The sequence below is a fragment of the Sarcophilus harrisii genome, chromosome 5 (assembly GCF_902635505.1).
Source record: "Sarcophilus harrisii chromosome 5, mSarHar1.11, whole genome shotgun sequence".
In the NCBI taxonomy this organism is placed as follows: Eukaryota; Metazoa; Chordata; class Mammalia; order Dasyuromorphia; family Dasyuridae; genus Sarcophilus; species Sarcophilus harrisii.
This window is the reverse complement of record NC_045430.1, coordinates 85,945,024-85,967,143: the sequence shown is the minus strand read 5'-3', so window position 1 is coordinate 85,967,143 and position 22,120 is coordinate 85,945,024. Positions and strand designations below refer to the sequence as shown.

General features: G+C 32.9%; 1 protein-coding gene across 1 annotated transcript; it reads left to right on the top strand.

The window, feature by feature from the left end:
* Positions 1 to 16,265: 16,265 nt before the first annotated feature.
* On the top strand, positions 16,266 to 17,421 carry LOC100933074 (olfactory receptor 6C76-like). Its single transcript, XM_003770898.2, has one exon. The coding sequence runs from the start codon at positions 16,483 to 16,485 to the stop codon at positions 17,419 to 17,421; it is 939 nt and encodes a 312-aa protein (XP_003770946.1). The 5' UTR covers positions 16,266 to 16,482.
* Positions 17,422 to 22,120: the final 4,699 nt, after the last annotated feature.

The following is a 22,120-nucleotide window of genomic DNA, read 5'->3' as shown; positions in this document are numbered from 1 at the left end:
AAAAATTTTTATTTTGTGATCAATAATGATCTCTAGTTCTTCTTTGGTCATAAATTCCTTCCTTTTCCACAAGTCTGAGAGGTAAATTATCCTAGGTTCTTCTAATTTATTTATAATCTCATTCTTTATGCCTAGGTCATGGACCCATTTTGACCTTATCTTGATGTGCAGTGTTGAGTGTGGGTCAATGCCTAGTTTCTGCCATACTAATTTTCAATTTTTCCAGCAGATTTTGTCAAACAGTGAATTCTTCTCCCAAAATCTGGGGTCTTTGGATTTTTCAAACACTAGATTATTAAAGTTATTGGCTGTTTTGTCCTTTGAACCTAACCTACTCCACTAGTCAACTAGTCTATTTCTTAGCCAATACCAAATGGTTTTGATAACTGCTGCTTCATAATACAATTTTAAATTTGGTACAGTTAGGGCACCTTCATTTGATTTTTTTTCCCCATTAGTTCCCTTGAAATTCTGGAGCTTTTGTTTTTCCATATGAACTTTGTTGCTATTATTTCTAGGTCATTAAAATAGTTTTTTGGGAGTCTGATTGGTATAGCACTAAATAAATAGATTAGTTTAGGTAGTATTGCCATCTTTATTATATTTGCTCACCCTGCCCAAGACATTTGATATTTTTCCAATTGGTTAGATCTGACTTTATTTGTGTGGAACATGTTTTGTAGTTTTGCTCATAAAGTTCCTGATTTTCCCTTGGCAGATAGATTCCTAAATATTTCATACTATCAGTAGTTATTCTAAATGGAGTTTCTCTTTGTAACGCTGACTGTTGCATTTTGTTAGTGATATATAAGAATGCTGATGACTTAGATGAGTTTATTTTGTATCCTGAAATTTTGCTAAAGGTGTGGATTATTTCTAATAGCTTTTTAGTAGAATCTCTGGGGTTCTCTAAGTATACCATCATATCATCAGCAAAGAGTGATAATTTGGTTTCTTCATTACCTACTCTAATTCCTTTCATCTCTTTCTCAACTCTTATTGCCAAAGCTAGCATTTCTAATACAATATTGAATAGTAATGATGCTAGAGAGCAACCTTGTTTTAGTTTTGATCTTATTGGGAATGGTTCCAGTTTATCCCTATTACATATGCTGCTTACTGATGGTTTTTAATAGATGCTACTGATTATTTTAAGGAAAAGTCCATTTATTCCTGTACTCTCAAGTGTTTTAACAGGAATGGATGATGGATTTTATCAATGCTTTTTCTGCATCTATTGGAATGATCATATGGTTTTTTTAATTTGGTTATTAATATAGTTGATTATACTACTAGTTTTCCTAAAATCGAAGCAGCCCTGCATTCCTGGTATAAATCCTACTTGGTCATGGTGTATTATCCTGGGGATGACTTTCTGTAGTCTTTTTGCTAATATTTTGTTTAAGATTTTAGCATCAACATTCATTAGGGAGATTGGTCTACAATTTTCTTTCTCTATTTTCAACCTACCTGGTTTGGGTATCAGTACCATGTCTGTGTCATAAAAGGAATTTGGTAGGACTCCTTCATTCCCTATTTTTTCAAATACTTTATATAGCATTGGAGTTAATTGTTCTTTAAATGTTTGGTAGAATTCACATGTAAATTCATCTAGTTCTGGGGATTTTTTCTTAGGGAGTTGATTAATAGCTTGTTCTGCTTCTTTTTCTGAAATGGGACTATTTAAGCAATGTACTTCCTCTTCTGTTAATCTGGGAAGCCTATATTTTTGGAGGTAGTCATCCATTTCACTTATGTTTTCAAATTTATTGGCATAAACTCCTTATTAAAAGTAACTCCTTATTATTGCTCTAATTTCCTCTTCATTGGTGCAAAGTCACTTCTTTTCATTTTTAAGTTTAACAATTTGATTTTCCCTTCTCCTTTTTCTAATCAGATTTACCAAAGATTTATCTATTTTATTGTTTTTTTCATAAAACCTACTCTTAGTTTTATTTATTAATTCATTTTTTTGTTTTACTTTCAATATTATTAATTTCTCCTTTTAATTTTAGAATTTCAAGTTTAGTATTTGATTGGAGGTTTTTAATTTGGTCTTTTTCTAGATTTTTAAGTTGCAAGCGCAATTCATTGATCTTCTCTTTATTTTATTCATGTAAGCATCTAAAGATATAAAATTTCTTCTAGATCTATTTTCCAGTCTGTTGTTTTTCCAAGTCAATGTTTACCATTTTTTCTAGTTTTTCTTTTCTTTTTTCTTTTTGGTTTTGCTTAACTGATTCTTGATGTCTCAACAAATCATTCATTTCTATTTGTTCATTTCTGATTTTTAATGAGTTATTTTCTTCATTAGCTTTTTTTTTTTTTTTTTTTTTTTTGTATATGTCCAATTGAGTTTTTAAATGAGTTGTTTTGCTCTATGGATTTTTTTTTCATTTCACTATTTTTTTTTTACTGAGTTATTTTCTTTTTCCAATTCACAAATCCTACTTTCTTGGGAGTTCTTTATCTTTTCCAATTCACAAATTTTACTTTCCTGGGAGTTCTTTACATTTTCCAATTCACAAATTCTGTTTCCCTGCACTTCTTCAGAGTTCTTTACCAATTCACATTTCAGGGAGTTCTTGCTCTCTTGCATAGCTTCTCTTTCCTTGCCCCATTTTTCTTGTAGCTCTCTTTTAAGATTTTTTATAGTTTCTTCTAAGAGAGCCTTGTGTGATGGGGACCAGGTTACATACCCCTTTGCGGTTTTGTCTGGAGACTGCTATTAGTTTCCTCGAGGTTGAAAATCTGCTCTCTTTCTGTATAGAAGCTATAGATCGTCCTTTTGAGTTTTTACTCATTTTTTTTAAAGCCTTTAGGGTCTGCCTTCAGGGCAAGGAGGTTACCAGCTTCCTCTGCAGAGCAGGGATAGGTATATGGACAGTAGCTCTCCTGCTAATGGGATGCAAAGAGCAGCCGAGCTGTGGAAGTGCTCTGGGAAAAGCTCCACACCGAAAGTGACTCAGGCCTGGGTAGCACTGGCTGAACTGTGGTAGTACCCTGCTAAGAGCCCCATTATGTGGATTAGTGACTGCCCTGGGACTAGAAGCTGAGCAGTGAAAGTGTCACTACTCCAGCCAAAAGCCTGCTGTGGTTATTAGCAGTTGCCCTGCTCTGCTTGGCACTGGAAGTATCTCTGCCCTAGGGAGCACAGGGAAGTTCTATTGCCCCAGGCCAAGCCCCCCATGGTGCAGACTAGAGACTGCCCCAGGCTGTGCCCCCCTGCTGTGAAGATTTGTGACTGCTCCGAGGGAAAGCCCGTGCTGCAGAATGTGATTGCACAGCTCTACTGTGGCCTCTGCTGGTTCACTCACTTCCAGTTTGGGGTGGGTATAGCCAGATCCTGTAAGTTTGGAATTTTTTAGAGTATCCTCTATCTTTGGCTTTAATTTCTCTGCTGGTCTACTGCTTTGCAACCAAAGCAGAACAGTCAACCTATGGTAGAGTCTTCTTTGTAAATTTTCCAACCCTGGAGACCACCCTCGCCCCCGGGTTGCTCCTTTGCTAGCCTCTGGTTCTATCTCTGCTTGTGCTGGTCTACTCCTGCTGCTCAGGACAAACTTTTTCTGACGATCTTCCAGATTATCTTCTGCTGGTAAGTTGTTGCACTTCCAATCTTCATTAATTTTACCAGTCAAGTGCTATTTTTGAGGCTGAATTTAATAATTAGTAGTGAGGGTATGAGAGAGGCTAAGAAAGTCATGTGTGCCTTCTCCTCCATCTTGCTCTGTCCCCCAAATTTGATTTCCAAATTTTTTTTTTCACATCCTCTCCTTATTAGGAGATTAAGCAATTAAGTAGTTTGATAAAGGTTATACATATGCAGTCATTCATGTGAAACATGTATCCACATCAGTCCTGTTGTAAAACAAATAAAAAACTAAACAAATAATAAAAATGCAGAAAGTTTTTTAAAAGATCTTTTTTCATTATAAATTCTTCAGAATTTTCTTGGAATTTTGTATTCCTGAGAATAGTTAAGTTTTTCAAAGTTGGCCATTGTACAATACTGCTGTTATTTTGCAAAATGTTCTACTGGTTTTCATTTTCCACTAAATCATGAAAATCTTTCCAGGATGTTCTGAGAGTATCATCACAATCATATATCAATTGGTCAATTACTCCTGAAATGATAGGTTCCAATTCTTTAGCATGAAAAAAGGAACAGCTATGAACATTTTGTACACGTAAGTTTTTTTTTTTTTTATTCTGTTTTTTATCTCCTTGGAACAGAAACCTAACTGATGGTATTTTTGAGTCAAAGGTTATATGGATGGTTTTATAGCCCAAGGACTACAGTTCCAAATTGTTCTTCAGAATGGTTGAATCAATTCAGAGATCTATTAAGGATACATTATTGTTTCAATTTTTCTACATTCCCCCAACATTTGTCATTTTTCTATTCTCTTATAGTAAATAGTTTAATTCTTGTGGGATGGTACTTAGGTTGTTATAATTTGCATCTCTCTAATCAATAGCAATTTAGAACATTTTTCATGTGAATATAGATAATTTTAATTATTTGATATGAAAACTGCCTGTTCATATCCTTTGACCATTTTATCAATTAAGGAATGACTTGATATTTATTTAATTATTTATATAGTTGAAAAATAAGACCTTTTTCATAGAAACTGAGTGTAAAAATGTTTTTACAGTTATAACCACTGTGTATTTCCCTCCATCCTATTTCCTTTTTCCATTTATTCTTTTCTTTCTCCTTTTATCTTGTGAATGCTAAATTTTTTTGCTTCTGACTGTAACATTGTCCAATCTTCTCTCTCTTCTCTCAGCTGTACCCTTTTCCTTATCTCCTTCTCCTTCTACTTTCTTCTACAGTAGAATAGATTTCCATAAAATACATATACCAATTGATTGATAGAAGAGAACAAAAAAAGACCTACCAAGAAGCAAAGGTTGACAGTTACCAATACAATTTCTTCTTTAACAATGCTTTCTTGAAATGGAAATTTATTGTTATATATTTTGAATCCTCCCTTATATTTTCCTGGGCATATGATGATTTTTTTTTCCTCTTTGTGTATGATTTTCTCTTTGTGCTAAACCTAATAATAGTATGATTCAAGTGCTTTCTCCAGTTCCCCACACTTCCCTTCCACTGAAAAAGTTATTTTGCACCTCTTTTATGTAAAATAGTTTATTCCATTGTACCTATTCCTTTCCCCTTTTTCCAGTGCTTTCCTTTTAATTTTATTTTATATTTTAGATATCATCCCATTATAGTCAACTCATATTCATGTAGTCTGTTTTTGTAACTGTCCTAAAATGATAAAGATCTTAAGAATTATAAGTTTCATCTTCTTATATAGGAATGTAAATAGTTTAACTCTATTGAGCCCCTTATAATTGCTATTTTCTTCCTCTCCACTTTTCCCCTGAAGGAATACTCAGTTTCACTGGCCAGGTGATTCTTTGTTGGGTTTTCACTTTAGAATATTATATTCCAAGCTATTGGAATTAATGTAGAAGCTCCCAATTCTAGTGTTTCCCTGACTGTAGTTTTGTAATATTTGAAGTGTTTATTTCTGACTGCTTGCATTATTTTGGTCCCTTGACCTGGGATCTCAGTAATGTGGCTATAATATTCCTGGGATTTTTCATTTGGGGATTTCTTTTAGAAGGTGAAAAGTGGATTCTTTCTTTTTCTTTTTTTATTATAGTTTTTTTTTATTTACAAGATATATGTATGGGTAATTTTTCAGCATTGACCCTTGTAAAACCTTTTGTTCCAATTTTTTTCCCTCCTTCCCCCATCCCCTTCTCCAGATGGCAGGTAGACCAATACCTGTTAAATATGTTAAATTATATGTTAAATACAATGTATGTATACATTTCCATAGTTATTTTGCTGCACAAGAAGAATCCTACTTTGAAATAATGTACAATTATCTTGTGAAGGAAATCAAAAGTACAGGAGGACAAACATAGAGGGATTGGGAATGCTATGTGGTAGTTCACACTCATTTCCCAGAACGTTGGTTCTATTAATTATTGAACAAATGGAACTGATTTGATTCATCTCATTGTTGAAGAGAGCCACATCCATCAGAACTGATCATCATATAGTATTGTTGTTGAAGTATATAATGATCTCCTGGTCCTGCTCATTTCACTCAGCAGAAAAGTGGATTCTTTCAATGACTATTTTGCCCTCTAGTTTTAAGACATCAAGGCAGTTTTCCTTGATAATTTTTAAAAATGTATTTATTTATTTATAACAAATACAAAATAGAAAAAAAGAAGAAAACAGAAAAAGGTAGTTTTCCTTAATAATTTTAATGAATTTATTTATTTATAATATTATTTATTTTTTGACAAATACAAAATAGAAAAAAAAAAAAAGAAAAGAAAGAAAAAGAGACAAGAAAAAAATTGTCATATGCCCAGGAAAATATAAGGGAGGATTCAAAATATATAACAATAAATTTCCATTTCAAGAAAGCATTGTTAAAGAAGAAATTGTATTGGTAATTGTCAGCATTTGCTTCTTGGTAGGTCTTTTTTTATTCTCTTCTATAAACTTTTTATTTTATTCTTTCCCCTTCTTTTCCTCCCTTTCCCCCAATCTTCCCCAAAGAGGTTACAATTAAATGTGGATATATTTATGGATACATACACCAGCCCCAGTACACACACACACACACACACACACACACAATTTATTTATTTTATACATGCATACACCCATGAATAAATATACACATACATATAGATACAGCTAAAGCAATATTAATATGGCTGACATATACTATAAATATCTCTCTTAATTGAATCTTTTTTTTTTATTTTGACTTTGTTTCAGACCAATAATTATTACCCCCCCCCTCTTTTTCCTAAATAAATTCTACTCATGATCATTGTTATTGTGCTTGTGTATATTTCTTGTTTTCTATCTCTGCTAACTCTTCTACTTTACTTCTATATATTAACTTGCCTTGCTATTAACTTCCTCCCTCCCTCCCTTAATCCCCTATCAAGGTTATTTCCCTTATCTTCCCTTCCTACCCTTTCTCATCCACTTTATCTCATTCTCATTAATCTATACTTATCTCATTCCCATTAATCTACATACTTTCCATACTTTTACCTGATCCTATTAACTCCTCCTCATTTCTTTATCTATTTGCAAGAGTGCTACACTCTTTTGTGTATGTGTGTGTGTGTGTATGTGTGTGTGTGTTCTTTTGTATGGTTCCCACTGTCACACCTGATTCATATAGTATAAATATTGTTTTTATATTTTACTACATGATTTTGCTTTTTAGAGGAGTCACATTATACTCACCTCTACCTAATCTTTCTTTTGAACTACTAATTTACTAATTATAATCTTAGACATATGATTTATATTTTTATATATAAAACATTAACAATTTGTTTTTATTGCATCCCTTGAAATAGTCTTTGATATTGGCTGTTATGTATGAAATTTTCTTTTGAGTTCAATTTTGTTTATGATAAAATCCTCAAAATCTGACAGTTTTTTTTTTTTCATTCAATATTATACTTGATTTTGCTGCATAGGATAGTTTTTTTTACCACAATCCTAATTCCTTGATTGTTGATATATCATAATTTATGACCTGCACTCCTTTATTGTAACTGATAATGGGTCTTGTTCAATTCTAATTATAGCGCTAGCATATTTGAATTGTTTGTTGTTGCTGTTGCTTGTAAAACTTTCATTTTGTAAGCAATCATGTTCTTGTATGCTTTCCTTGTAGTATCTCTTGCAGATGTTAATCAATGAACTTTTTTTTATACCTTTCTCTTCTTCTTTCATTTCAGGACAATTTTTTTCTTAATTTTTAATAACAGCTTTTTATTTTTAAAATACATTTAAAAACAGTTTTTAATAATCACCTGTGCAAAACCTTGTGTTACAATTTTTTTCTTCCTCTCTTCCCCCAAACCCCTCCCCTATGCATCAAGCAATCCAACATATATTAAACATGTGAAATTCTCTTAAACATAGTTCCACATTTATCATGTTGCATAAGAAAAATCAAATCACAAAAAGGGAAAAAATGCAAAAAAAAGTGAGCAAACAACAATGAAAAAGATGAAAATACTCTGTTACCATCTACATTCTATCCCTGTAGTCCTCTTTGTGTATGCAAATTGCTCTCTCCATCACAAGATTATTGAAACTGCCTTCAATCATCTCATTTTTGAAAAGAGCCATGTTGATCACAATTGATCATCACATAATCTTGTTGCTGTCTACAATGTTCTCTTGGTTCTTCACTTCACTTCATTCTCACTTCACTTAGCATCAGTTCATATAAGCGTCTCTAGGCCTTCCTGAAATCACCTTGCTGATTGTTTCTTATAGAACAATAATATTCCATTACAGTCATACACCATAACTCTTATTCAGCCATTCTCTAACTGATGGGCATTCACTCAGTTTCCATTTCTTTTCCATTACAAAAAGGGTTACTACAAACTTTTTTTTTTTCACATTTGAGTCCTTTTTCCTTATTTATGATCTCTTGGAATAAATACCCAATAAAGACACTGTTCAATCAAAGGATATACACAGTGTGATAGCCTTTTGATTATAGTTAGAATAATTTTATTTTTTATTTGTTTATTTATTTAAGCTTTTTATTTTCAAAACATATGCACAGATCATTTGACAACACTGACCCTCATATAGCCTTGTGTTTCAAATTTTCTCTTCCTACCCCCACTTCCTTCCCTAGATGTAAAGCTATTCAATATATGTTAGACATGTTAAAATATATATTAAATCCAATATGTATAAACATATTTATATAATTCTCTTGCTGCACAAGAGAAATCAGATCAAAAAAAGAAAGTAAATGAGTAGGAAAACAAAATGCAAGCAAACAACAATAAAAGAGTGAGAATGCAATAATTCAGTCATAATTCAGTTCCTACAGTCTTCTCTCTGTGTGTAGATGACTATTTTCATCTCAAGATCAAGATTAGTGAAAAAAAATGCCAATGAAGGTGGCCTAGCTGTGCCAGACCTAAAACTATATTATAAAACAATGGTCATCAAAACCATTTGGTACTAAGAAACAGAGTTGTTGATCAGTGGAATAGTTTAGGATCACAGGACAAAATATACAATAACTATAGCAATCTAGTGTTTGACAAACCCAAAGACCCCAGGTATTGGGATAAGAACTCACTATTTGACAAAAACTGCTGGAAAATTAGAAACTAGTAAGGAAGAAAATAGGACTCGACTAACAGCTAACACCACATACCAAGGTAAGATCTAAATGGGTTCATGATTTAGGAAATTTTTTCTAAAATATATATATTTTTCGTATTATGGCATACTTTTTTTTTTTTTTGGTTATAGCTTTCTGATAATATAATTGCCCTTTTTTCTTGATTTTTTTCTTTGGATCTATTATTTTTCTCATGGGATGTCATATATTGTCTTCTTTTTTTTTTCTTTCTTGATATTTTGTTATATTATTTCTTGATCTCATAACTGTCCCTGATATGCCCTTGCCCAATTATAATTGTCAAAGAGTCATTTCTTCCTTAAGACTCTGGATCTGTCTTTCTAGTTGGTTAACTTTCTTCTTGTAATCTTGGTTTTCTTTTAGTTTTTTCCTCAGTTTCTCTCATTGATTTTTAAAGTATTTTTTTACTTATTCTATGAATTCTTTATGGGAAAATAACCATTTAATGGTACTCTTTCAGGTAAGAAAGGCTTTTTGTTTACTTCAGCATCCTCCTCTGAAAATGAACATTAGTCTTCTATGTTCCCATAGTACCTTTTTATAATTGGATTCTTTCTCCCTTGCCTGCCTTTTTTTTTTTTTTTTTTTTTAATAAGAAAGTATTCTTTTAAATATCTCTAGTCATGAGTTGGATGGGAATGGTGCTTCTAACTTCACTTCAGTTCTTTTTTCTGACCTGGAGTCCAAAAACAAAAGCCCCACTATTTTGTAAGTACCAACAGCTAGCAGCTTCTCTCCCCTTGTTTTTGAACTCACAAAACTTTTTCTGGTTTCTTCTCACCCAGGACTATGTCTCAGCAGCGCAGCTGGACCAGATGTTCCTTATCAACAGTGGTCCACTCAGTCTTTTCAGATTCAGACCTCCAACTCCCCACATTGTCTGGGAGGTGAGAGTTTTTGTAATTGGGCCTGAGACTTCCTCCAATCAATATATTCCCAGGGCTCTTGACTTGCTGTTTGAAACACTGGAACATTTACAATTCATCCTGGCCAGAACTTCATCCTGGGATTTTTCTTTGGCTCTTGATTGTCCCAGTAGCACCATTATTCTACCCCAATTTTTACTTGTTTAGAACGTCTATGTTCATCCTGAGGTGGAATTTTGTTTTGTTTGCAGAAAGCTGGCAATATTTTGCTCGATTCCACCATCTTACCCAAACTCTCCTTGATAATATCTTGAGCAATCCTCTCCAGGTTTTGTTTTGTTTTGTTTTTTTGATCAGGGAGTATAATGATGCATAAAATGTGTCTCAGAAATCTATTTTTTTGTTTTTCATATTTGTTGTTTTACCAATGAGTTGTTTCCTATTTTCTTCCTTTTGTATTTTTCTTTTATTGTGTTTTTTAAAATTGTTTCTTGATGTCTTGTAGAGTCATTAGCTTCCACTTGCCCAATTCTAAATATTAAGTAATAATTTTCTTCAGTTTGTTTCTGTACCTACTTTTCCACTTGATCAGTTCTATTTTTTAAGGAATTTTATTTTTCAGTAAATTTTGGTATATCTTTTTTTCCATTTGGCCAATTCTGCTTTTTAAGGAGTTTTTGGTGGCTCTTTCATAATTTCATTTATTTTTAACACTTTAAAAAGATGGTTTTTTTCCAGTATGTTTGTGCCTTCTTTACTAAACTTTTGAATCTTTTAAAAATGATTTTCTTGTATTACACTTGTTTCATTGTTTCAATTTTTCCTCTACTTATTTTATTTGATTCTAAAATCCTTTTTGAACTCTTATAGAAATTATTTTGAAGCTTAAGACTAATACATATTGTTCTTTGAGGGTCTTTTTAGAATTAGTAGAAGGTTTTTTTGGTTATTTAAAAAATTTATTTATTTTTACTTTGCTTTATGAATCATTTTGGGAGACAATAATCAGAACAAAGGGGGAAAACCATGGGAGAGAAAAATAGAACAGAAAAAAAGCGAATATAGCATGTCTTCCTAACACCTCCATAGTTGTTTTTCTGTATGCAGATGGTATTTTCTGTCCAAAGTCTATTGGGATTGTTTTGTACCACTGAACCATTAAGAAAAACCAAGTTTTCATAGTTCATCATTGCACATATTTGCTATTATTGTGTACAGTGGATTCCTGGTTATACTTGTTTTGCTCAGTATTAATTCATGTAAATATTTCCAGGACTTTCAAAAATCAGCTTGTTCATCATTTGTTATAGAACAATAATCTTCCATTATCCCCTTTTACTACAACTTATTCAGTAATTTCCCAATTGATGGGCATCTATTCATTTTCTAATCATTTGCTATCACAAGAAGAGCTGCTACAAAAATTTTTGCACATGTGGGTCCTTTTCCCTCCTTTATTATTTCCTTGGGATATAAATACAGTAGTGATATTACTGGATCACAATGTATACACAGTTTTATTGTCCTTTGAGTATAGTTCCAGATTGCTAGACAGAATGGTTGGATTATTTTACAAATTCATTGACAATGCTTTAGTGTCCCAATTTTCCCACATCCCTCTCCAACATTTATCATTTTTCCCTGTCATCTTAACCAATCTGAGAATTGTGAGGTGGTAACACAAAGTTGTTGTTATTTGCATTTCTCTAATTAATAGTTAGAGCATTTTTTCATATGACTACAGATGGCTTTAATTTCATCTTCTCAAGATTGTCTGATTATATGCTTTGACCATTTATCAATTGGGAAATGATTTGTATTTTTATAAATTTTAAACAGTTATTTATGTATTTTAGAAATGAGGCCTGTATCAGAAACATTGGCTGTAAAGATTTTTTTTTTCCCCAGCTTAATGCTTCTCTTTTAATATTCCATTTTATAGGAGAGTTCATCTCATTCACATTGATGGTTATGATGACCAGCTCTGAATTTTTCTCCATCCTATTTTCTCCCCTGTATATATTTTTGTCCTCTTTCCATTCTGTCTTTAATAGTGTTTTTTAACCACCCCCACACACTACCTTATGTCTTATCACCCCTTCAAGCTTTTCTTAGTAATGTTTTTTAACTCACTCTGATCCAATATCTTCTATCACCCTTCACCCTTTCTTTTACATTTTCCCCTAATATTTCTGCTCTCCCTTCTATTTTGGCTCTCTCTTTTCTTTCCTTTTTCTCATCCAACTTCTTTATAGGGTCAGATAAATTTCTATACCAATTGAATGATTAAGCTATTCCCTATTTGCTCCAAAACTGATGAGATCAAGCTTCAGACAATAGTCATACCACCTATTTCCAGCAATTGTAAAAATATTTTACATCTCTTCATGTGTTCTGATTTGTCCCATTATACCTCCCCTTTTCTCTTCTTCCAGTACATACCATTTTGCATCCTTTAATAGCTTTTTCTTTGATATCATCACATCACAGTCCATTCACAACCACACTCTCCATCCATGTGAGGCCTCTCCTCTCTTCCTCAATAGCTTAAGTTATAGATATCATTTTCCCATCTAATGATGTAAACACCTTAATCTTTAAATAATATATATTTTCTCTTATTTACTTTTCTATACTTCTCTTGAGTCCTGGATTTATAGATCAAATTGCTTTTTAGTTCTGAAATATAGTTTTTCCAGTAGCAATGACTGAAAATCTCTCACTTCATTAAAGATTTATCATCTCCTCTGAAACAAAATGCTCAATATCTCTAAATAGTTACATCATGGTATTAATCCTAGGTCCTTTGCTTTCCAGATTATGGTATTCCAGACCCTCTGATCTTTTATTGTAGAAGCTACCAAATCCTTCAATAATCCTAACTGTTGCTCCTTGATATTTGAATTGTTTTTGTCTGGCAGTTTGCAGTCTTTTTTTTCCCCTTGAGATTGTAGTTCTGGAGTTTTGTAGTGATGTTCCTTGGGGTTTTTCTTGTGGAATCTCTTCCCAGAGGTTATCAATGGATTTTTTTCAATGAGTATTTCCTCCTCTTTTTCTAGAATATCAGAGCAATTTTCCTTGGTGGTCTCTTGAAGAATGCTATCCAGGCTTTTTGTTTTTTGGTTTTTTTTCCCATCATGGACTTCAGGTAGGTCAATAATTTTTAAACTGTCTCTTTTGGATATTTCCAGGTCAGCTGCTTTTCAAATATCGTATTTTACACTTTCTCCCATTTTAAGTTTGTTTGATTGATTCTTGGTGTCTCATAGAATCATTAGCTTCAATTTGTCCCATTCTAGTTTTTAATATATTATTTTCTTCAATTAGTTTTTTTTAATCTCTTTTTCCATTTGGTTAATTCTACTTTTGAAGGCATTTCCTTCAGTGGATTGTTTGTTTTTCCATTTAGTCAATTGTATTTTGTAAGGAGTTGTTTTCTTCAGTCAATTTTTCCCCCTTACTCTTCCAAGCTAGTGATTTTCTGTTGCATACCTCTCATTTATTATCTCATTTTTTCCCCTTTTACCTCTCTTTTTTTGCCTTTTAAAATCTTTTATGAACACTTCCAAGAAGATTCTTTGGTCTTGAGACCAATTTATTTAACTCTTTGTGATTTCCTTTATGGACATTTTGTCCTTGTCTGGGTTGGTGTTTTGTCACAATTTTAGCTTTCTATGGTCAAGGGTTTTTTGTTTGTTTGTTTGTTTTGTTTTGTTTGCTTTCTTGCTCATTTTCATTTATTTTTCTTTTGGCATTTTCCCCCTTTTTTATGGTTTAGTTCTCTTCCTTAAATGAATAGTACACTGTTCCAAGCTTCTTATGCAGCTCTGAACCTTGGCTTTGAGCAGAGGTGTTCCTTGTGCTTGCAGAAGATAACTTTTCTTACTCTTTTCAGGAAAAGAGTCTGGATTTTCATAGTTTGCCTTCTGAGCTGAGACTAGAGGCTGCCCCACTGCTCTGCTTCTGTACTGAGGGTCAAGGTTTCAGTTACTGATTGACTGTGATTAAGACCCTTTCACTGGCTTTCTCACATTCTGTCTGAGCTAGGCTGAACACTATTTTCAACTCAATGAAATTGACCTTGCTTGAAGTTTTTCCAGTCTATCTTAAACTGGAAAGTGGTTTAATTTCATCAGATTTTTTCCAGAGGCTTGGTTTCATGTGGTTTTTCAAGGGAAACTGGGAGAACATGAGCAGTTTCCTGATTACTTTGCCATCTTGACTCCATCCCCGGAAGTAGTCTTTGAGGCTTTAAATTTAACATTTTCAACTATAATGTTCTTCTAAATTTATGTTTTAAGCTTGCCTTTTATTATGCTACCTTTGTATAGTCAGGTTTTTTTTCTTTGTTTTTGTTTTGTTTTGTTTCTTTGCTTGCTCATTTTTACAATTCATTTCTTGGTTTTTAATTTTAAATTAAAGTGGGTCTCCATTCTTTGGGTGGTGGTGGCACTATCCCAAACTTAAAAGTTTTCTGTGCAGCTGTTTTGTAATTCTAGTTCTGGGTGGCCCCATAAGTTTTCATTTCTTCCAAGGAAATATGATCTAAGGAGAGGCTACTATCCTGACTTTTGTTCTAGCATGTGACTGACTTTAAGTACTCTTTTCTACCCTGAAATTATGACTGCAATCTATGCTCCCTTATGGCCACGAACTTTTATTTTAGAGCTCCCCTTAACTGTGGTACTATATCCTAGGACTGTGATCTTTTGCTCCAGTGTAGCAAATCTTTCTTGCCAGCCTTCTACATTGTCATGGGCTGGAAAATTGATTCTCTCCATTCTTTTTTTCATTCTGCTGTTCCAGAATTAATTTTGAGAGTATTATTTTGAAGTTGTTTCTAGGAGAATTTGAAAAAGTTCTGCCATCTTAGATCCATATCTCTGTTAAACACTCTGAAATGTTTACCTCTCATTCATTTGATTCATAGATTTCTCAGTCAGTCAATCTATTGGCATTTGCCAAATGCCTATCATGTTCTGAGAACAGTACCAGATACTGAAAATACAAAGAAAGCTTTTTTTAATATCTCTGCTTCTGAGGGTCTCTTAGTCTAATAGATGAGACAAAACTACACTACATACACATGTAGGGCAAATTGAAAATAATCTCAGGGAAGGCATTAATATTAAGAAGAAATTAAGAAGGAATAGGAAAGCTTTCTTTTAGAAAGTGACATTTTGTTTTTCACTTGAAGAAATTTAAGAGGAAGATTTAAGAAGGGATAATGGTCCAGAAGTTTTGGAGCAGGTAGTGAAAAACCTAAGACATAAATTTTAGTGTCTTGTTCAAGAAATAGCAAGAAATATAATGTTCCTAGATCACAGATTATATAGAAAGAGAATAAAAAAGTAAGAAAATTGAACAAGTGAAAAGAAATTAGATTACGGAGAGCTTTAAAAGCTGAATAGAAGATTTTATATTGATCCTGAAGGTAATAGAGAGTCACTAGAGCTGATTGAATATGGATCAAATTTGTGCTTCTAGGAAGATCAATTTGTTCTGGAATTGGGAAAGACAGAAGAACAATGAATAATATATTACAATATTTCTAGTAATGAAGTGAAGAAAGCCTATACCAGAATAATGTCTGTGGCAGAGGAAAGCTGGAGGCATAGAAGAGATATTACAAAGGTAGACTTGGTAACTGGTTGTATATGGTTGTGAGAGAGAATACGGAGTTGAGGATAACGCTCGGATTGTGAGCCTAAGTGTCTGGAAAGATAGGAGTCAGGAAAAAGGAAAGGAATGAGGAAGGGAAGTGAATAAAATGAGTTCCGTTTTGGACACATTTAGTGTAAAATATCTAAGGGACATCTAGCTTAACATGATAGAAGTTGCATTTCAAATGCTGTTCATGAGAAAAACTGCCCAAGTTTTGGTTGGGAGTAGAACTATGCATCTCTTGAGCTAACATTTAAACAACTTTCTCCTTTGTTACTTGTACAATAATCCAAAATTTCTTTAACTGTAGGTTGCAAGTCCATATGGGATTGGATAGTGTTGGGGTTGTGAACATTTTGGCAACAATAAAAAAGTTTCTGAATGCAATAACCAAAAATTAATTTAAAATAAAATGCATGAGGAATCCAAAGTGAATTTGGAAATTCTTGTCCATGTTGTATTGTGCAATTTCAATGAAGCCATTGTTCTGAATAACTCAACATGTGCACTTTGCTCTGCAATGCATTAATGCTGCCAAACACAACTCAGCTCCTATTTGAGATGTTATGTAAAAAAAAAAAAATAAGAAAGAAGTGGTGGGAAAATTTTAAGAAGCCTGCAAAGTAGTCTACAGAGCAGAGTATAATTAGTCTTTTTCTGTGTATGTTATTTATAGGTCTGGCAGAAGTCTAGAGTCAATGATGAAAAATCAGACAACACTGACAGAGTTCATTCTTCTGGGACTGACAGATGACCCCAACTTACAGATCTTGATTTTTCTCTTTCTCTTCTTTACCTATATATTAAGTGTATTTGGCAATCTGACCATTATCATTCTCACTTTGTTGGACTCTCGACTCAAGACTCCCATGTACTTCTTCCTCAGAAATTTCTCCTTTTTAGAAATTTCCTTTACATCTGTTTCCATTCCAAGATTCCTGATAACTATTTTAACTGGGGATAGGACAATTTCCTACAATTTTTGTGCAGCACAATTATTCTTTTTCATCCTCTTGGGCACAACAGAATTTTTTCTGCTGGCTGCCATGTCCTATGATCGCTATGTGGCCATCTGTAAACCTCTACATTATATGACTATTATGAACAGCAAAGTCTGCAATCAGCTTGTAATCAGCTGTTGGCTGGCAGGTTTTCTCATTATCTTTCCACCAGTCACAATGGGTCTCCAACTGGAGTTCTGTGACTCCAATGTAATTGATCATTTTGCATGTGATTCTTCTCCTGTCCTGATGATATCCTGTACAGACACCAGATATTTAGAAGTCATGAGTTTTTGCCTAGCTGTGTTCACACTCATGGTCACTTTGGCATTAGTGATTTTGTCCTATGCATACATTCTCAAAACTATTCTGAGAATTCCTTCTGCCCAGCAAAGGAAAAAGGCCTTTTCCACTTGTTCATCCCACATGATTGTTGTCTCCATCTCTTATGGAAGCTGCATCTTCATGTATGTCAAACCATCTGCAAAAGAAGAGGTAGCTATGACTAAAGGGGTAGCAGTACTGAATACTTCTGTTGCTCCCATGCTGAACCCCTTCATTTATACTCTAAGGAACCAGCAAGTGAAGCAAGCCTTTAAGGCCATGGTCAAAAAGATATTGAACTCAAATAAATGATCATTTTCAATAGTCAATTTGCTGGAAATCAAGTCATACCACTAAACAAGAAAAGAGCTTCCAAAATTTCATTAATCTACTACTTCTCCAAGTTTCAATCATATGTGTTCTCTTTCCTCTCTCCACCACATACTCTAACTGTTCATCTCCTTTAACAACCTCTCAAACAACAATCATGTAGCTATCTTTGCTGATTGATATAGGATGAAGCTATGATAGATTTTTTTTTGGTAAAGAAATCTCTCCAAACTTTTCCACAGGACTAAAGGCTTTTGAAATAACCATTGGGGCCAGGGAAAAATAGACTAAAAAGAAATTGGAAACTAAATAATCTCATCCTAAAGAATGAATGGGTGAAACAGCAAATCATCAATTTCATCAAAGGGAATGACAATAATGAGGCAACATACCAAAATTTGTGGAATGCAGCCAAAGTGGTAATAAGGGGAAATTTTATATCTCTAGAGGCTTACTTTCATAAAACAGAGAAAGAGAAGATCAGTAAATAAAGCTTGCAACTAAAACAGCTAGAAAAAAGAACAAATTAAAAACCCTCAAACTAATACCAAACAAAATTCTAAAAATAAGAGAGATCAATAAAATTGAAACTAAAAAAACTATTGACTTAATAAATAAAACTAAAAGTTGGTTTTCTGAAAAAGCCATCAAAATCAATAAACCTTTAGTTAATTTCATTATAAAAAGTAAAGAGGAAAATCCAACTATTAGTCACAAAAATGAAAAGGGAGAATCAATGAAGAGGAAACTAGAGAAATTATCAGGAGTTACTTTACCCAACTTTATGCCAATAAAGTTGACAATCTAAGTGAAATGGAGGAATACCTTCAAAAATATAGATTAGCTAGATTAACAGAAGAGGAAATAAATTACTAAAATAGTCCCATTTTAGAAAAATAAATAGAACAAGCTATTAATCAACTCCTTAAGAAAAAAATCCCCAACACCAGTTGAATTTACAAGTGAATTCTACCAAACATTTAAAGAACAATTAACTCAAATAATATATAAACTATATGAAAAAAATAGGGAACAAAGGACTCCTACCAAATTCTTTTTATGATACAGACATGGTACTGACACTTAAACCAGGTAGGATGAAAACAGAGAAAAAAAATTATAGACCAATCTCCCTAATGAATATTAATGCAAAAATCTTAAACAAACTATTAGCAAAGAGAATACAGATAATCATGCCCAGGATAATACACCAAGATGGAGTAGGATTTATACCAGGAACACAGGGCTGGTTTAATATTAGGAAAACTATTAGCATAATTGACTATATAATAATCAAATTAAAAACCATATGATTATCTTAATAGATTCATAAAAAGCATCTGATAAAATCCAACATCCTATTAAAAAGACTAGAGAGTATGGGAATAAATGGACTTTTCATTAAAATAGTACCATCTATTTAAAACCATTAACAAGCATCATATGTAATGAGGATAAACTAGAACTATTCACAGTAAGATCAGGGGGTGAAACGAGGTTGTCCACTATCACCACTGCTATTCAAAATTGTATTAGAAATTCTAGTCTTGGCAATAAGAGAAGAAAAAGAGATTAAAGGAGTTAAAGTAGGTAATGAGGAAACCAAATTATAACTCTTTGCAGATGATATGATGGTGTACTTAGAGAACCCCAGAGAATCAATTAAAAAGCTCTTAGAAATAATCCACAACTTAAGCAAAGTTGCAAGATACAAAATAAATCCACATAAATCATCAGCATTCTTATATATCACTAACAAAATCCAACAGCAAGAGATACAAAGGGAAATTCCATTCAAAATGATTGTCGATAGCATAAAATATTTGGCTAAATACCAAAGGAAAGGCAGGAATTATATGAGCAAAACTACAAAATACTTTCCACAAAAATAAAGTCAGATCTAAGCAACTGGAGAAATATCAAGTGCTCTTGGATAGGTCCAGCAAATATAATACTACCTAAACTAACCTATTTATTTAGTGCTATACCAACCAAACTCCCAAGAAACTATTTTACTGGACTAGAAAAAAATAACAACAAAATTCATCTGGAAGAACAAAAGGTCAAAAATTTCAAAGGAATTAATGAAGAGAAAAGCAATGAAGGTGGTCTAGCTGTTCCAGATCTAAAATTATATTATAAAGCAGCAATCTTCAAAACCATTTCATACTGGCTAAGAAATAGACTAGTTGATTAGTAGAATATGTTAGGCTCACAGAATAAAATAGCCAATGATTATAACAATCTAATAGTATTTGACAAACTGAAAAGCCCCACCTTTTGGGATAAGAATTCACTATCTGATAAAAATTGCTGGGAAAATTGGAAACTAGTATGGCAGAAAGTAGGCATAGAACCACACAACACCATATACTAAGACAAGGTCGAAATGGGTTCATGAACTAGACATTAAGAATGATAATATAGACAAATTTAGGAGAACATAGGACAGTTTACCTCTCATATTTGTGGAAGAAGAAGGAATTTGTGACCAAAGAAATAGAGATAATTATTGATCCATAAAATAGATCATTTTGATTATATTAAGTTAAAAAGTTTTTGTACAAACAAAACTAATGTAGACAAGATTAGAAGGGAAGCAATAAACTGAGAAAACATTTTTACATTCAAAATATCTGATAAAGCCTCATTTCTAAAATATATAGAAAATTGATTCAAATTTATAATAGTTCAAGTCATTCTTCAATTGATAAATGGTCAAAGGATATGAACAATTTTCAGATGAAGAAATTGAAACTATTTGTAGCCACATGAGAAGGTACTCTAAATCACTATTGATCAGAGAAATGCAAATTAAGACAACTCTGAGATATCACTACACGCCTTTCAGATTGGCTAAGATGACAGGAAAAGATAATGACAAATATTGGAGGGGATGTGGGAAAACTGGGACACTAATACATTGTTGGTGGAACTCTGAATGGATCCAACCATTCTGGAGAGCAGTTTGGAACTGTGGTCAAAAAGTTATCAAACTGTGCATACCATTTGATCCAGCAGTGTTTCTACTAGGATTATATCCCAAAGAGATCTTAAAAGAGGGAAAGGGACCCACATGTGCAAATATGTTTGTGGCAGCCCTCTTTGTAGTGGCAGGAAACTGGAAAATGAGTGGATGCCCATCAATTGGGGAATGGCTGAAGAAGTTGTGGTATATGAATGCTATGGGGTACTATTGTTCTGTATGAAACGACCAGCAGGATGATTTCAGAGAGGCTTTGGAGAGACCTACATGAACTGATGCAAAATGAAATGAGCAGAACCAGGAGATCATTATGCATGGCAAGAACAAGACTATATGATGATCAATTCTGACTGATGTAGCTTTCTTCAACATTGATATGATTCAAACCAATTTCACTTTTTCAGTAATGAAGAGAGCCATCTATTCCCAGAGAGAGAACCATGGGAACAGAGAGTGGAACACAACATAGAATTCTCACTTTCTCTGTTGTTAATTTGCTTGAATTTTTCCTTAGTTTTTCTTTTTCTTCCTTCTTGATCTGATTTTTCTTGCATAACTAGATATCTATCTATCTGTACACATATTGGATCTAACATGTATGTCAACATATTTAACATATATTGGACTACCTACAAGATAGGACAGAGGTGTAGGGAAGAAGGGGAAAATTTGCAGGTAAAGGTTATGCAAGGGTCAATGTTGGAAAAATTGCCCATGCATATGCTCTGTAAATAAAAAGCTTTAATAAAAATGGATAAATAAAGTATCAAGTTTTTAAAAAAAAAAAGCTGTTGGAAAAAAATAAATTATGCTTTCATATTTCCAATACTCATGACATTTTTAATTCTTTTTTGGGAACTGTTTCTGGCCTAGTTTGTGAGTCACACTTAAAAATGTCAATAATCTCTAATCTTTTTTGTTGTTTCTTTGTTTTTTGTTTTTTACTTAAAATATGATTACTTTCCTTGATTATTTAATTCATAAGTCAACTTTTATTATTTTCAAAATTAACTTTGCATTCACATGATAAAGATTAAAGGTTAAAAGAAGGCAAGAAGGAGAATAAATGCCAGGGAGAAGTCAGCAAAGATGCTTTTTCAATGATATTGGCACGATTGTGTAAAATCTTCATCTTTGGTTGACTTTGTAATTTTCTTCTCCCTTTTGATTTTGCCATGAGGTGAGAGTGAATGTTAAGTAGAAATGGTGGAAAGGGGGAAGAGATGATTCAAACCTTATTAGCTGATAATGAATATCAGACCAGATACAACATTGTTCATTATCTATCAATTATTAATGACATTTCCTGCAGGGACATTACAGAGTCATTGAAATATTGAAGAATATAATTGAATTATAAAGCACTTTATATTATTTGAATTCATCTGACCTTTCCTTCAAAGTTCTTTTTTGTTCAAATTATGTCCCTAATAATGGCTTATCTGATTTATCCCTGTGATGAAGGAACTGTACTACACAGATTTAATATGCATGGAATAATAAGCCTTTGAAAGCTTATATAGATAGCACAAATTTAAAAAAAAAAAACTAGTACTAAGAGAAAAATAACCCCTCATAGAAAAATCCTTAACAACATATAAAGTTCTGGAGGAAAAACAAAGAGTGATGTATGTTCCTAAGAGGCAAAACCAGACTGATTGTAAAATTGACCTCCTATTAGCTAGTTTAAATATG